Source organism: Danio rerio, chromosome 12 (genome assembly GCF_052040795.2).
Source record: "Danio rerio strain M-AB ecotype USA chromosome 12, GRCz13ab, whole genome shotgun sequence".
Lineage (NCBI taxonomy): Eukaryota > Metazoa > Chordata > Actinopteri > Cypriniformes > Danionidae > Danio > Danio rerio.
This window is the reverse complement of record NC_141032.1, coordinates 7,184,170-7,200,833: the sequence shown is the minus strand read 5'-3', so window position 1 is coordinate 7,200,833 and position 16,664 is coordinate 7,184,170. Positions and strand designations below refer to the sequence as shown.

General features: G+C 38.0%; 1 protein-coding gene across 51 annotated transcripts in view; it reads left to right on the top strand.

Annotated features, from left to right (window-relative positions):
• Positions 1-16,664, top strand: part of pcdh15b (protocadherin-related 15b) — a 513,920-nt gene that overhangs the window by 440,391 nt on the left and 56,865 nt on the right. For all 51 annotated transcript variants that reach the window (XR_015944907.1, XR_015503430.2, XR_015503428.2 and 48 more), the window contains 3 exon segments: positions 2,961-3,070; positions 9,092-9,232; positions 15,791-15,918. Coding sequence is in view for 21 of the 51 variants with exons in the window: in XM_087274983.2 (XP_087131109.1) it covers positions 2,961-3,070; positions 9,092-9,232; positions 15,791-15,918 (379 nt within the window). In the remaining 30 variants the exon portion in view is untranslated.

Sequence of the window (16,664 nt, the reverse complement as noted above, 5' to 3'; positions counted from 1 at the left end):
CGCTGGCCTCTGTCCATTATGGCCTCTTAACTCTCCCCATATCATAAAAGGCTTCATCACTCTGTCTCCTCTCCACCAATCATCTGGTGTGTGGTGTGCGGTCTGGCGCAAAATGGCTGCCGCGTCAGGTCATCCAGTTGGATGCTGCACACTGCTGGTGGATGAGGAGATTAAAATTGTATTGTAAAAAGATTGTAAAGTGCTTTGAGTGCCCAGAAAAGCGCTATATAAATGTAAGTATTATAATTATTCTTATGATGATGTGCATGTTATGTGTATGACTTCACTGTGGACGGCAAAGTGAGAATTTCATTGTACAGGGAAACGTGTTTCCTTACTGTGCACATGACAATAAACTAATTAAATTGAATTTTGGAACTGGACATAAGCTGCATTTCACAGCAATATTTAAGTTTTTACGCTCAATGAAATTAATGTGATGTCTGTATTTCCACTTGAAGAAGCAGCCACTCTCGTCAGCAACCGTTTCAACTCACGTTCGCCAGCAATTTAAAAGTGTACACTAATTGACTGACATGCAGAGGAAACATGATTTAAAAGAAGCATTATTTCTTCTAAAACTATAATTGTAACGTAAGTAATGCAATTAGATTAACTTTAGTAACTGTAATCAAATTACACAAACTTAAAATGTAATTTGTTACATTACTGTATTCCCCCAAAAATGTAACGTGTTACTCTGGAATGCTTTACACAGGTCTTCGCATGTGAAAGGTAATTGGAAGCATACAAAAGCATAACATTTTTGCTTTGTTGCAGTTGTTTTAATCACCAAACCAATATTAATAATGCATATTTTGAACCACGGATCACAGGATGCACTGAACACCCTGTGTCCTGGCAGGACAATGGGATGATACTTTTTTTTTTTTAATACAGAGAACCATTGCACCCATATGTAAAAAGCAAAGTATATACACCACTATAATGATATAATGGCAGTTTGTAGCACTTGCAGGCAGTTTTTACAGTGCTTGTGCCAGCGAAGCGACAGCTGATTTCAAACATATGCTTCATGTTGGCTCAGTTCTGCTGTCGGGTTTATCTGAGGTGAAGATCTGTTCTCTCCCACGCCGTATTCCATTAACACTCTTTATTCTGCTTAGTTTAGCAACTGTGTAGGATGCCCAATTAACACTGTGATCTGGTTAACTTCTTGATTGATTAAATTTCTGTGAATACCCCCCTCTCTTTCTCCCTTTCTCTCTCTCTCTCTCTCTCTCTCTCTCTCTCTCTCTCTCTCTCTCTCTCTGTAATTATAAACCACAATCCCTTACAGCTCAAATTAATTCAGTTTGTTTTACATAAAAAAACGAGGTATGCTTTCCACCTGTTTTAAAAATGTAAAGCAAAGCATGCTGCATGGCCATTGATTCTCTGTCAAATAAAAATGTGTCGGGTTGATAGCGCTGAACGGCCTGCAGCACATTTATATCAAGGAGCAAAAGATAATGGGTTTGATTATTAACTGAAATGCAGAAATGCAATTAGTAATAACTCAAACAGGTTAAGAAACTCAGACAGGTTTGGAACAGAGGGAGGATTATGAAATACTGACATATTTGTACAATTTTGGATGATATGGGTCAGTACGGGTCACTTTTATTAGGCTTGCCAAAAGGCGTTTCCACTGCGAAAAGGGCACCAATAGGCGTGGTGTACAACAGAAAGTTTCAGTCTACGTCATTCTCGCTCGAGGAAATGTCAAAGTAAAGCTGTACGAGTCGTTCACATATGAGAAAAACTTCTTACAAAACAGATGCTTTATACACATAAATACTTGTGTATAAATGTTTATTACTAACCTTTCTATAAACATGATTTGATAAACAGCATTTTGCTTTTTTTAGTCCTCTGTGTGTATTTTTTATAATTATTTTTAATACAAAAAAAACCTATAAAGATTCAGCTTAAAATCTTCTTAATGTTCTACTTAAGAATAAAAATCTCGGATGACCTGTAGTTACAGTAAATAAATTAGCAGGACATTTTTTAAGCTTATTTTGCTATACTTCATGTTTACATGCCAGGAGAGCTGTAAAACACTCTCTGACGCAGTGAGACAATATTTCCATCGCAATCAATATAATACAATGGGAAAAATAAGTATTGAACATGTCACCATTTTTCTCAGAAAACATATTTCTAAAGGTACTGTTGAGTTGAAAATTTCCCTGGATATTGGTAACAACTAAAGAAATCCATATATGCAAAGAAAACAAATTAGTATGCAAATGAAGTTATGCATAATAAAATGAAATGATGCAGGGAAAAAGTATTAAACACATAAAGAAAGATAGGTGTAGAAAGGCAGTCAAAGCCCAGACAGCAGCTGAAATCTCGATAGTTTTTCAGCAATCCTTTGGCCTTCGTCATTGTAAATGAATATTAGCTCCCTCAGTCCAACATCTACAGAACAAGGATGATAAAGATGACACCAGGGTGGACATTTCAGCAAGACAATAATCCAAAACACAGCCAAGGAAACTCTCATATGCTTTTAGAGAAAGAAAACCAAGCTGTAGAATGGCCCAGCCAATCCCCTGAATTGAATCCAATAGAAACAATAAAATAGAGATCAGATTTGATAGACGAGACCCACTGAGCCATCTAGATATTTACACACTGTTGGAGTCTGTGAAAAACTCACACCTGAGCAATTCATGTGACTTCATTCTCCATATGAGAGGTGTCTTTAAGCTGCCATCACCAAAAAGCCTTTTATATAAAGTATTAAATACATTTCAGTAGTTCAGTACTTTCACCTTGTGTCATTCCATTGTTGTTATGATTTTTCAGATTCAGGTTCAGGTTCAACAGCTCCTTTAGAAATATTATTCCCACGAAAAAGCATGATGTGTTCAATACTTACTTTTCCTATTGTATGTTATTAGTTACCCATCATTAATGCGGTGCATTGTGTGTGTTTGTCTGTGCAGGTTTGCTCCGGTCAGTGAGAACGCCCCAGTGGGAACGGTCGCTGGAGTCATCTTGGCGGCTGCAATAAACCAAACCATCGTCTACTCTATCATTGAAGGAAATGAAGGCGGTGAGTGCTAACCGGATTTGCATAATATGTTTAGTGAATCAAGTGCTAAAACGATGCAGAAAGGGCATGCAATTAAACTGTCACTGGCAGCTCTCATACAAGACAGGCCAACAGGAGTATACCTCAAGCAGAGTATGGTTGATTCCTTCTTTAGAAACCTCAGTAGAGGAAACAAAAAAAGACAAGATTGGAAATGTCATGCTGGTCTATTATGAGCTGGATATTATTGCATTGTAATACATTATAGTTTGTAATACATCAAGCAGAGGATAATGACAGAGTAGATGGTGTTTCTTATGGCTCTGTCAGCTGCAACTTATCAAAAGCTCCACTAGCAAGAGGGTTTTGTTTAGAGGAATGTACTTCCAAATGCACAGATCCAGTACACTGATACACATTTTTTGACTCATCTAAAACATCAAAACTGCATAATATATTGGTAGATATTTGAGAAACATGCTAAGTAAACATATTTGTTTATCTGAAAAACAATGCTAAATGTCAGTTATTCTTCTTTGAAGATGTGCTTTCTGTGCCAGAATGCCTGTCTTTGTTTTGGTCTCTATAACCAACCCACTGCCAGTTTATTCATTCATTCTTATTCATCCGTTTTTCCGGGGTTGGATCGTGGGGGTAGCAGTCTTAGGTGAGAACCCCAGACTTCCCTTTCTCCTGACACTTCCTCCAACTCCTACGGGGTAATCCTGCTATAGTAACTGGATGCAGCCTTTATGATGCAAACTGTGATTGCATCTCTGTCAATGCAATGTCAGACACAATGCATTCAATGGGGCTAGTGATGTCACTGTGAGGGGTAGGGATGGGGTTAGGTGAGCTTATTCAAAAGCTTTGCATGCAGATCAGATTGCATCCGCACTGAGTCTGCAGATCCTTCTCTAATCCCGGCGTTCCCAGGCCAGCCGAGAGACATAGTCCCTGAATTTTCCTCCCGGTGGGACATGCCTGGAACACCTCCCTAAGTAGGTGTCCAGGAAGCATCCGAAACAGATGCCCGAGCGACCTCAGCTGTCTTCTCACAATGTGCAGGAGCAGCGGCTCTACTCCGAGCTTCTCTCGGGTGACAGAGCTCCTCACCCTATCTATAAGAGTGCGCCCTGCCACCCTTCGAAGGAAACTAATTTCAACCGCTTGTATCCAAGCTCTTGTCCTTTCAGTCATGACCCAAAGCTCATGACCATAGATGAGAGTAGGAACATAGATTGACCAGTAAATTGAGAGCTTTGCCTTTAGGCTCAGCTCCCTCTTCACCACAACGGACTGGTACTTTGACTACATTTCTGCTGCCGCTCCACCGATCCACCTGTCAGTCTGACGTTCCATCCTTCCCCCAACTCGTGAACAAAACCCGAAGACATTTGAACTCCTCCACCTAGGGTAAAGACTTTCCTCCAACCTGGAGATGGTAAACCACCTTTTTCTGGTGGAGCACCATGGCCTTGGACTTGGAGGTGCTGATTCCCATCCCAGCCATGTCACACTGGCAACAAACTGCCCCAGTGCATGTAATGTCAAACACAATGCATTCAATGGAGCTAGTGATGTCACTGTGATGGATAGGGGTGGGGTTAGGTTAGCCTACTCAAAAGCATTGCATGCAGCTCAGATTTCATCTGCACTGAATCTGCAACCAGACTGCTCTCTAATCCCGAGGCATTCCCAGGCCAGCCGAGAGTCCTTCCAGTGTCTGTCCTGTATCTTCCCCGAGTTCTCCTCCCGGTGGCCCCCCGAGTTCTCCCTAAGTCCCTCCCTAAGTAGGTGTCCAGGAAGCATCCGAAACAGGCGCTTGTATCCGAGATCTTGTCCTTTCGGTCATGACTCAAAGCTCATGACCATAGGTGAGAGCCAGAACCTTGATTGACCAGTAAATCGAGAGCTTTGCCTTTAGGCTCACAATGAACCGGTACTTTGACTACATTACTGCTGCCGATGCACCGATCCACCTGTCAATCTCATGCTCCATCCTTTCCTCAATCGTGAACAAAACCCCAAGACTCTTAAACTCCTCCACCTGGGGTAAAGACTTTCCTCCAACCTGGAGAGGTTCTTGGACTTAGAGGTGCTGATTCTCATCCCAGCATCAACACACTCGGCAGCAAACTGCCCCATTGCATGCTGAAGGGTCCATGTTTGATGAAACCAACACAACACAAAAGCTATAGGTGGAGAAAAATGATGTTCCAGGATCAACATAGATAGTTAATCCAGAATCGCATCCTTCTTGGCAAAACTGCTCACATTTAATTAAATTCAGGGTCGGCACCAGGCTTCACTAAAAAAAATGACATGGTTTAATCTACTTATTTAAAGTGAGCTGCAATAACACAATTCTTGAGGTTTTTTTTGTAAACACCTTATTGTTTTATGTTTAATTCACTTAAATTTGTAAAAATTTATAAGTTAATTCCTTCATGTTTTCCCAGAACAAATTGATTGTGGAACCCAGCCTTTTTACAGTGTTGGTTGGACTCTAAACCTTTAATTTGGGTCCCAAAACCACCAGAGTTAGGCCCAATTCCATTCCAATCCAATCCCAATTTTATTTTTGTACCCCTACCACTTCCCCTTTCCCTTGGCCCTTAAAATTGAGGGTAAAGGGGAAAGGCTTTAATATTTACCAATAAGAATTGGCAATTAGATAGCGAAATTTAGTTGATTAGAAAATTTAGAAAATTGTTTTTATTTTAGCAGGGTTTTTTAAAGCATGACGTTAAACATGAACGCGGTTATGAATATATCAAAACATGTGCTTGTTTGTTGTAAAAATGCGTAATAATAACAAAAAATACTAATTTGTGGATCTCCTTACTTCCGGGTGCAGCTGTCCTGCCATTGTGGCTGGTGTATTCTGGGAAATTTTCTTACCCCTTGATTTCGAGTGTGGTCCTGAAAAATATTCGTTCGAAGGGGTATTTACCCCTTCCCCTTAGCCCTACGCCTTCAAACTAAAGAGAATTAGGACACCCCTACCCCTTCACAGGAACACGCAAAACGAGGGCTAAGGGTTAGAATTGGGATTGGGCCTTAAGTTTGAAGGGACAAAAAATGCACCTGAGTCTATTACAAATTCAATAAAAGTTGTAGTTAAGTCTAAGCTCAAGTACTCCAACTCAAGTCATTACTCCAATATTTGTGTCAGATGATCCTCCAATAAACCAAACCATCTTCTACTCTATCATGGAAGGAAACGAAGGCGGTGAGCGCTAACCAGATTTGCATAATATAGTGAATCAAGTGCTAAAATGATGCAGAAAGGGCATGCAATTAAACTGGCATTTCTCATACAAGCCAAGAGTATACTTCAAGCAGAGTATGGTTGATTCCTTCCTCAGAAAGCCCAAAAAAAAGAAGACAAGATTGCGGGAAATGTCACGCTGGTCTTTTATGAGCTGGATATTATTGCATTGTAATAAATTACAGTTTGTAAGACATCAAGCAGAGGATAATGACAGAGTAGCTGGTGTTTCTTATGGCTCTGTCAGCTGCAACTTATCAAAAGCTCCACTAGAGAGAAGGTTTTGTTTGAAGGAATGTACTTCCTGTTGCCATGTGTCAGGAAGAGGGAGGTGTGAGTGTGATTAAATCCTCTCTGTTCATCCGAAATCACTTTTGAATACATCTGGCGCTGGTTTAAAGCGAAGGGGAAATCGTTTCGGTACATTCTCATTAGGCGGAAATCAAGAAGCGTAGATAGGTAATCAAAGGGCTGTTTTCATTAGAGCGAACTAGGGGGAGAAAAAAAAAGCGGGGAAGAATAAGGTAATCATTGCACCCTTCAAACTGCCTGGATCCAAGACGTTTAATGCGATGACATCACCCGAGATCACAGCTAATCCTTTATGAATGTTAATGAGGCTCGAGAGGTGGGTTGTGCACTCAGGACCTGGAATCCCAATATAGCTAAGTGCATTAGCGATACGCTGCAGCGGAAGCGGTTAAAGGGTGACTTTTGAGACGCAGACGGGCCAAGATTTGCTGCCATCCAGTTCTTTTGGGGCCCTATGAGTAATGTCATATCATGGTAAAGGAACGGGTAACAAAGTACTTTTTTGTGTAAATGCAGTGGAACTAATGTGTACATGTTTATGTAGTAAATAAGCGTGCGGCAATCCCTGTTTTGAATAATGCAGTGGAGAAATATCTTTGTGCTTTAATATTTAAAGACCTTCTCTGAACTATCTAACAATCTATCTATCTATCTATCTATCTATCTATCTATCTATCTATCTATCTATCTATCTATCTATCTATCTATCTATCTATCTATCTATCTATCTATCTATCTATCTATCTGTCTGTCTGTCTGTCTGTCTGTCTGTCTGTCTGTCTGTCTGTCTGTCTGTCTGTCTGTCTGTCTGTCTGTCTGTCTGTCTGTCCGTCCGTCCGTCCGTCCGTCCGTCCGTCCGTCCGTCCGTCCGTCCGTCCGTCCGTCCGTCCGTCCGTTCGTCCATCCATCCATCCATCCATCCATCCGTTTATCTATCCATCCATCTATTCATCAAACCATCTATCTATCTATCTATCTATCTATCTATCTATCTATCTATCTATCTATCTATCTATCTATCTATCTATCCATCCATCCATCCATCCATCCATCCATCCATCCATCCATCCATCCATCCATCCATCCATCCATCCATCCATCCATCCATCCATCCATCCATCCATCCATCCATCCATCCATCCATCCGTTTATCTATCCATCCATCTATTCATCAAACCATCTATCTATCTATCTATCTATCTATCTATCTATCTATCTATCTATCTATCTATCTATCTATCTATCTATCTATCTATCTATCTATCTATCTATCTATCTATCTATCTATCTATCTATCTATCTATCCATCCATCCATCCATCCATCCATCCATCCGTTTATCTATCCATCCATCTATTCATCAAACCATCTATCTATCTATCTATCTATCTATCTATCTATCTATCTATCTATCTATCTATCTATCTATCTATCTATCTATCTATCTATCCATCCATCCATCCATCCATCCATCCATCCATCCATCCATCCATCCATCCATCCATCCATCCATCCATCCATCCATCCATCCATCCATCCATCCATCCATCCATCCATCCATCCATCCATTTTATCTATCCATCCATCTACTCGTCAAACCATCTATCTATCTATCTATCTATCTATCTATCTATCTATCTATCTATCTATCTATCTATCTATCTATCTATCTATCTATCTATCTATCTATCTATCTATCTATCTATCTATCTATCTATCTATCTATCTATCTGTCTGTCTGTCTGTCTGTCTGTCTGTCTATCTGTTTGTCTGTCCGTCTGTTCTTCCGTCCGTCCATATATCTATCCATCTAATTTTCTATCCATTCATCCGTCCATCCATTCATCCACCCAATCACCATCCCAAGCACCCACCCACCCACCCATCCAGCAATTCATCAACCCAACCACCACCCATTCATCCATCCATCTATTCCTACCTCCATTAATGAATAAGCAATGGATAATTACAAGCATTGTGGCCTAATCTTATATTTAAGTACAATATACTGCTTATTACTCTGTTATATAGTTACACTAAAACTGTAATGACACACTCCATTGATGCATAACAGCCTTTTTTATGTTAGTTGATGTTAACTAATAAAAGCAGGTACTGTGAACAAATAAAACATCCATATAGTGTTACTGTTATGGTTATATTATGCATAATATAAAAATATTTGCTATTAAAGGGGTAATTAACCCAAAACAGAAAATTCTCACATAATTTACTCACCCTTTACTGGTTCCAAACCTGTTTATCTCTGTTTTTCTTCCATTGAACACTTAAGAAGATATAACCATTGACTTCTATAGTATTTTTGTCCTACTATAGAAGCCAATGGTTACAGGTTTCCAGCTTTCACAAATCCCCGATTGTTGCTACAAAATCTGAGGATGAAGCTGATGTTAAAAATCAAATGATTTCATAATTTTTTTTTTTTTTTTTGGGCAGGTGAATTTGTGGTGAACAATAACACTGGAGTAATCAGCACTGCAAAACCTCTGGACTATGAGAGCAACAGCAGTTATGTCCTGCGCGTGGAAGCGGACTCCATGAGGGTGGTGTCCTCCAACCTACGAGCCCCAGCCAAAAGTAAGACTTCTTTTATTGCATCTTCACACCCTGTAAATGTAATGAAGACAACATTGCTGGCAGCAGTTTTAGAAGTTAGTTTTTTTTTTTTTTTTTACTCCAGCTGATGAACAATGAATAATAAAGAGCCAATCAGACTGCATCTTGCTTTAAAGCATGCTGGCTGACAAATGACGGCACATGCTTATAATAAAAATAACATTACCATCCACTAGTGTGGACGAATCTGCCCTTACATTTCACTGGTGCTGTGCCAGAAATGAATTTAATTAGGGATTGTTGTATTCTTTTAGGATTCAGATATTAAATGCACATAAAAACTGGCATAAACTACATGTATTATTTGAAAATGGCTGTTTATTAAAATGGCAATAAAATAGCCATAAAAATCCTTTATTGCACTCCTTTATTGATTTATTGCATAAATCGCCAACCGCTTAAATGTTTTTAATAGAAGCGGATGAATTTAATAGCTCACGTTGTCTGTACTGTTGTGCAAACTAACTCGTTAGCCTAACCCTCCATTCTATATGTTGATTTAGGTTATTTGTTACTTTCCTGCAATATGACCCTTATAGGAGCATACTAAAATTGTGCACATACCTTAAGACACAATACATTGTTCCATTTCATCAATGAAAAATTTAAGTTTGTGTAGCTTGATTGGCAAAGCATTGTGTTTATTACTTTATTACACAACTCTCTGTAATACCTGATTCTCATTGGTCATTCACAACATACCAAAGTATTTAATTCACCAATAACAACCACTGAAACGAATAACATAGGCTTACCTGGGACTATTAGTGAATATAATGTAATTATATATACCCCTGGTATTTAAAAACCTTTTGAGTTGTTTTATAATGCCTTCATATATTTAATATATGGCTAGCAAGTGACAAAAATAAGAGCATTTGATATGTTTTAAGGAATATGCTATTTTGTAGACAACGTAATTTATTATTGAGCATTCAAATATCTCCAATTATTCATACTCCTTGTATTATTAAGTCAATAGTCCTTTTAAATAAGCAATGGTAAAACTATTGTTATTTAATGAGCTCTGCTTTGGCAAGTTTTCCCACTCTTCTCTCACAAAAACTTCCAGTCTAGGCTCTGAAACGCACCCCTTATACGCTGGGCCGGCGCGTCCATAGAGGCGAACTAGGCGGCCGCCTAGGGCGGCAGTATAGAGAGGGCGGCATCCGCGACACCTCCCTTACCACCTGCGTCCTCAGTTATGTCCGCAACACCTCCCTCACCACCCGCGTCCTCAGATATATTTGTGCATAGACGACAGAATAGAGAGGGCGACGTCAGCCACACCTTCATCAGCACCCGCATGTCCTCAGTTATATCGGCGCATAGGGCGGAAGAATAGCGAGCGCAGTCCGCGACACCTCCCTCCCTCCCTCAGCACCCGCGCGTCCTCAATTATATCCACGCATAGTGCGCTGGAAAAGAGGTCCGCGACACCTCACTTCATTTACATTACCGGTCACTTTCCTTTTCACACTGGGGTTGAGGGCAGCATGATCGTCCTCTGCCTAGAGCGGCAGTTCAGTTTGCTCCGGCCCTGCTTATACGTTTCTGGAGATCGCAAATTATGCAGTCAGAAGAACGTATGGCTGCATTTTATCTTTAAAATGAACGCTACCTCTATGTGCACGGCTTTTCCGCTGTTACTAGTTTGTCCAGTGGCTCGTTGCGTACTTGACGCGTATTTTATTCGTGTACAGACTCGAGACAACAAGGAGAGTTGATCGGGATGATAGAGTTTGAGTCTGGGAACAGTTCCAGAAAGCAGGTAAGATAAGAACAAAAGCCAAATAATTAAATAATGCAGTAAATAACAGGGTGAGAATGTGGTAAAATCTGGAAACGTTGTAAAAATCAGGCTGCTGCAAGGGCTTTTATTTTTCTGGATTGAGCAATGAACAGCAGGCTTGAATGGCACTCGTGAGAGAAATTTGAAATTCTCAAAAAGTGTACACATCCTCTGGTCAATTTATATGTTCGTAATCAGAATGAGCCTGGGTTGAAAACTTCTACTTGTTGAATTACTAAAACGTCCAGCCCTAAATCCTAAACTCTTTTTACAAACTATTAATTGGGTTCAGGTCAGGACTCTGACATTAATGTTGTTTTAAAACATATGAATTTATTATTAATTCATGGATGAAAAACCACATCATTGATCTGAGACACAAAGATCATCTGCTGTATATATTTTATTGGCGAAAAAAAGGAGAAAAAACCCTCAAAGTAGTAGTTATTCTGATATTTGGAAAAAGCACTGTTACTTAATTTCGTGGCTCAATTTAAGTACATTTAATCAATGTTTTTTTCACCATCGAGACTTGTTTTTTCTTTTCTTTTCTTTTTTCTTTTTTGTTGTAAAATATGTGACACTCAACAACAAAAAATATGACATTATCACCCCTACCTACTTAACAAGCCAATCATCTGTTTTAAATCTACCAATATCATCATTACGCATTTAAACAGCAAAATACATTCACTAACATGTATTTTAAGTAATGAAAATGAATAAATGAATCTAATTAATGAATATAAAAAGAGCATATACAGTGCTTTTGTGGCTGTAGTGCGTCATCCAAAACCAAAGGGAAAAATAGATCTGAAATTATAGTTGCCTTAAAAAGGGCTCACAACAGGAGATCAGCTTGAATATTTCAAAATACATGTGCTCTAATGTGTTAAATAGATTTTTAGACTTGATCTTTGAATACATCAATCAAATTTTTGAGAATGAAGAACATTCTGTATGCGTCTGCTTTTGACCCTGGGATATTTTACGTGGCTTAAAAGCTTGTCCACAGTGTTTTTAATTATTATTTTATTTTTCAGAGTGAATAAAATACTTCCTTTTCAGCCTGCTAATGCTAAGTGATTCAATATAATAATAAAAAAAATAGACCATAATAAATAGCTTCCTGTCATCTAGCGTTACCTGATGGCTTGTCCATTCATTGTGTTAGGGTGATTACGGAAAATCATTATTTGAGAAAAGAATTGCTGATTAACCACACTACACAGTGATGGATATTGATTTTTTTTCTCTCTCATTTAATATTCTGAGTAAGCAAACCTAATGATAAAATCCAATGATTAGGTGTACAGTATCCAGTCAGTCTGTCAGTTTAGTGCTTTTAATTGATTATTAAAAGCACATTTAATTAATTATACTTTGCAAAATCTGCCAGGTCCTTGTTATAAATAAGACCTCCATCGGTTTCATGAATATCTAGCTCGAGTAATCATACAAATAAGGATTGCCAAATGATTCATATGCAGATTAATTAATGGTAATATTTGCATCGTTCCATATATTATTAATATATGTTAAAAAAAACCTCCTAAAGAACAGAATTGAAATTATCCTGCATGATTGTGGCAAATAAATGCCTTTAAAAAGTGGTTTTAGAGGTTAATATATTGCTATTTTATTGTAAACGTATTTGAAATATTTGGTTTGTGTTTTCAGGCAACTCATTTGCTCATATATGTGTTAAATTCCTTACAATTCTTAACCCAATTATAACTAAAGGAATAGTTCACAAAAAAAAAAAGAAAATTTCCTCACAATATACTGTATAGGTCTTTCATTGAGTTATTATTGTGTGAGCTGTCATGCATGTAATCATGCTCATTGTTGGCTGCCCTTCTCTTCAATGGTGAGTGATACTCTTGTGTCATGTTACGGCAATGCTTCAATGCTTTACTGGGAGTGACTGTGCAGAAATGAGCAGAAGCTTCTGGAATCCCCTTGGCATGAGCGCTGAAGTCTGCCAGATGATAAATTGTGTTGTTGCTTTCATACCCCCACAAAATATGACTCTGCCTTTTACTTTAAGAAGTGACAGATGATGGTCTTGAAAGACTGGATGAAGGAATGCTGTGCTCTAAATTCAGCTTATTTTCCAATGGGGAAATTAGCTGTTTTCTGCAAATGCGTTAGGACTTTTATTTTGTTAGGGTTTATTTGGCTAAACTGCTATAGAGTTTTATTTCTTTATTATTCAACCAAAAATATTTAGTTTTAGGGAAAAATTGAGTACATAGTAATTAAATGAAAGATTGAAAATAGAAACAACATTTATAAAAAAAAAATTTCAAAGAAAATAATTTGTTTTGCATCTAAAATTGTTATCTATCTATCTATCTATCTATCTATCTATCTATCTATCTATCTATCTATCTATCTATCTATCTATCTATCTATCTATCTATCTATCTATCTATCTATCTATCAAAACGTAGGTACTGTGAACAAATAAAGCATAAAGTGTTACTGTTTTGATTATATTATGCATAATATAATAAATATTTATATTTAAGGGATAGTTCACCTAAAACGTGACAATTCTCTCATCGTTTACTCAGCATTTGCTTGTTCCAAATCTGTTTGACTTGTTTTTCTTCCATTGAACACTAAAAAAGATGTTTTGAAATTGTAATCTATCTATATGTCTATCAATCTATCTACAGGTCGAAAACCTGTAACCATTGACTTCCATAGTATTTTTGTCCTACTGTAGAAGTCAATGGTTACAGGTTTTCATCTTTCTTCAAATTATCTTATGATTACTCTATCCAGTTATTCGCAAGTCCCCAAGCATGATTGTGGCTACAAAATCTGAGCATGAAGCTGTTGTAGAATATCAAATAATTTCATTCGTTTTTTTTTTTGTTTTTGTTTTTTTTAGTAACATACGTTACTCTTTACTAGGGGTGTCAAAATTATTGATATCGGTTCAGTAATAGATCATAACCGGTTATTACGTACTGACATCATTTATCTCCTATGCGCGATGTCGCAGTTGAATACTATGGCGAATGAGGCGAGGGCGAGTACATAACGCTGTTACTACAATGAAGGCGGCACAACACACAAGCTGCTATTTCACTACTACGGAGAAATGCTGTAAAACTCCGTCTTTACCTCTCTCTCTCTCTCCGTTTGGACATTTGACCCGCTGGCCTGTTTGTAAGGTAACTTTTCCACTCCTCTTGGCTGTTAAAGCGATACTTGTGGATCCTGACATGAGCGTGTCGGAGGTGCAAATTTTCTCCTCTGTGTCTATTATGGATTACCTGTGATAACAGTGTATTATGCGCAGACAGACTGTAACCGCGGCTGTTCTTCCCGACATTGGTAAACAGTGCTTTTATTTCTAAAGCCGATCACAGCCCTTTCTGTTAAGCAGGTGAAGACAATAACTAATCATAAGGGAGTAAGACCTCGCCTGTCAGCGCTCAAAAAGCAAGCGGTATAATATTTACATTAGTTTATTTGCTTTAAATACTTACGCTGTCTTCTGTGCATGTATTTGAGTTTTGTTTGATGCATTCAGAAAGAGTGTTTTCTTTGAGCAGTCAAAGGGTACAGTCCATATATCTTATTGCTGTATTAAAGAACAAAATTGTATAACAAATAATATATAAATATTATTATGTTTATAGATTTTATCAAAAAAATTGTGTTGTGAAGAAAAAAATTAACTATGTATGGAAAGCATTGTCAGTGCACCGAGATGCACTGAGATTTTGAATTGAACCGAATCGATGGCATGATAATCATAACCGAACCAAACTGTGAGACCAGTGTAGATTCACACCCCTATTCGTTACAATTATTCTTGGCTACTGCATGGAGGGCGCCATAGTGACCAGCATCTTCCAGTAGAATGTTTAGAACTTCTGTTTACACCGTTACAACCGGTTATTTGCGATAAGAAAAGGGTTTCAGTAGCGTTTTGAGTGGATTACAGAGTGTTTTTGTGACACACAACTTTGAAAGGTGTGTGTTAAAGCTATTATAATCGGTCAGATCTGTGGTTCAAGCGCAAGAGACAATCGTTTTCGTAAGCTATGTTTCTTTTCGTTCTGCTTAATCATGTGCCCCAAAAAAAGATATTTAAAATAAACAAAACAATATGATGTCTTTTGACTGATTTCTTTAAAAACTACATTACACAATACTTGTACTTTTACTTTTAGTACTTGAAATAAACTACTTGCAATACTTAAGTACAAAAAATGTTGAATTCTTTAGTACTACCACTTAAAAATGGTGTTTAAAGAGCACTTCAACTTCTACTCAAGTCACTTTTTTTGGTAGAGCACTTGTACTTTTACTTAAGTCTGGGTCTATAGTAGTTTAAACATCTCTGATTAAATATTAAAAAAGGGGTAACATAGGAACTCTTTAACGTATAACATTTACTTCAGATTTTTGGGTGTGTGTGTGGTGGGGGGGGGTTCTAAAATTTGGGTCAATTTTAATGTCAACAGCTCCTTTATATTATTTATTTATATGTTTACGGTGAAAAATCATGATGTTCAATATTTATTTTACCCACTGTATAGATAGATAGACATACAGACAGACAGACAAGCAGTTTTGTTTTGCTTTATGAAAGCTACCTGTATATAACCTTTCTTTGTTTTTGTTGTTGTTGTTTTGGAAGTTCCGTTTGCCTCACTTCAATTTTAATGTTTATTTTTTGGTTTTCTGACTTACTCTCGCAGGCAACACAGCAAAGGTCTTCATTGATGTGCAAGACGAGAACGATCATCCTCCTGTGTTCACTAAGCCCTTTTACCTCGGCGGGGTTGCAGAGGATGCCAAGACCTTCACCTCTGTTTTACAAGTCCAGGTAAAAAGTTTTTCTCCTCGCAGGATTATAACTACCCATGAGGCCTCAGACAGAACTCCTACACCCACAAACATTCACCGACTCATGCGTAATGCATCAGAATGGTAAGGACAGGCTCTATCGACAATTGTCATTTAATTGGATGCTTGCCACACACACACACACACACACACATGATAAGATGCAAGTGCAGCATCAATTGACACATTTCAGAGAACAAAGCTGCACAGCAATGAATAATAATTCAGTTCTTTAACATGTGGAAATCAGCCATTTTCACGGTCATGGAAGACCTGTAAATATGAGAGCGTTTTAAAATTGTGTTTTCCAGGGTTGAGACAGTCATGGATATTAATCAAATTCTGAAAGTTATGGGTGTTACGAAGGTGAACTTGCAGTGGGGAAAAAAAGTATTGAACATGTCTCCGTTTTTAAAAAGAAATATTTTTTTGCAAAAAATAAAACTCAATCTGTTCAATTTGCCAAAATAACATTAAAATGAGATGCTACCAAACATATCTACAACTAGCCCAAACGTTGATCACACTACAAACAAGAAATAACTAGAATACAACACTATACAATGCAATGCTACTAAGAAAGAGAAAACAATCCTTCATTGTTTACCTGGTGTTTCATCTATGATTAGCTCTGCTCACCTTTTCTGGAGTGTCTTCAAATTTGAGTCGCTCGTTCACCTGACACTGACAGTCCCATATAAGCTTCACCAATGTGTCAATCTGAGC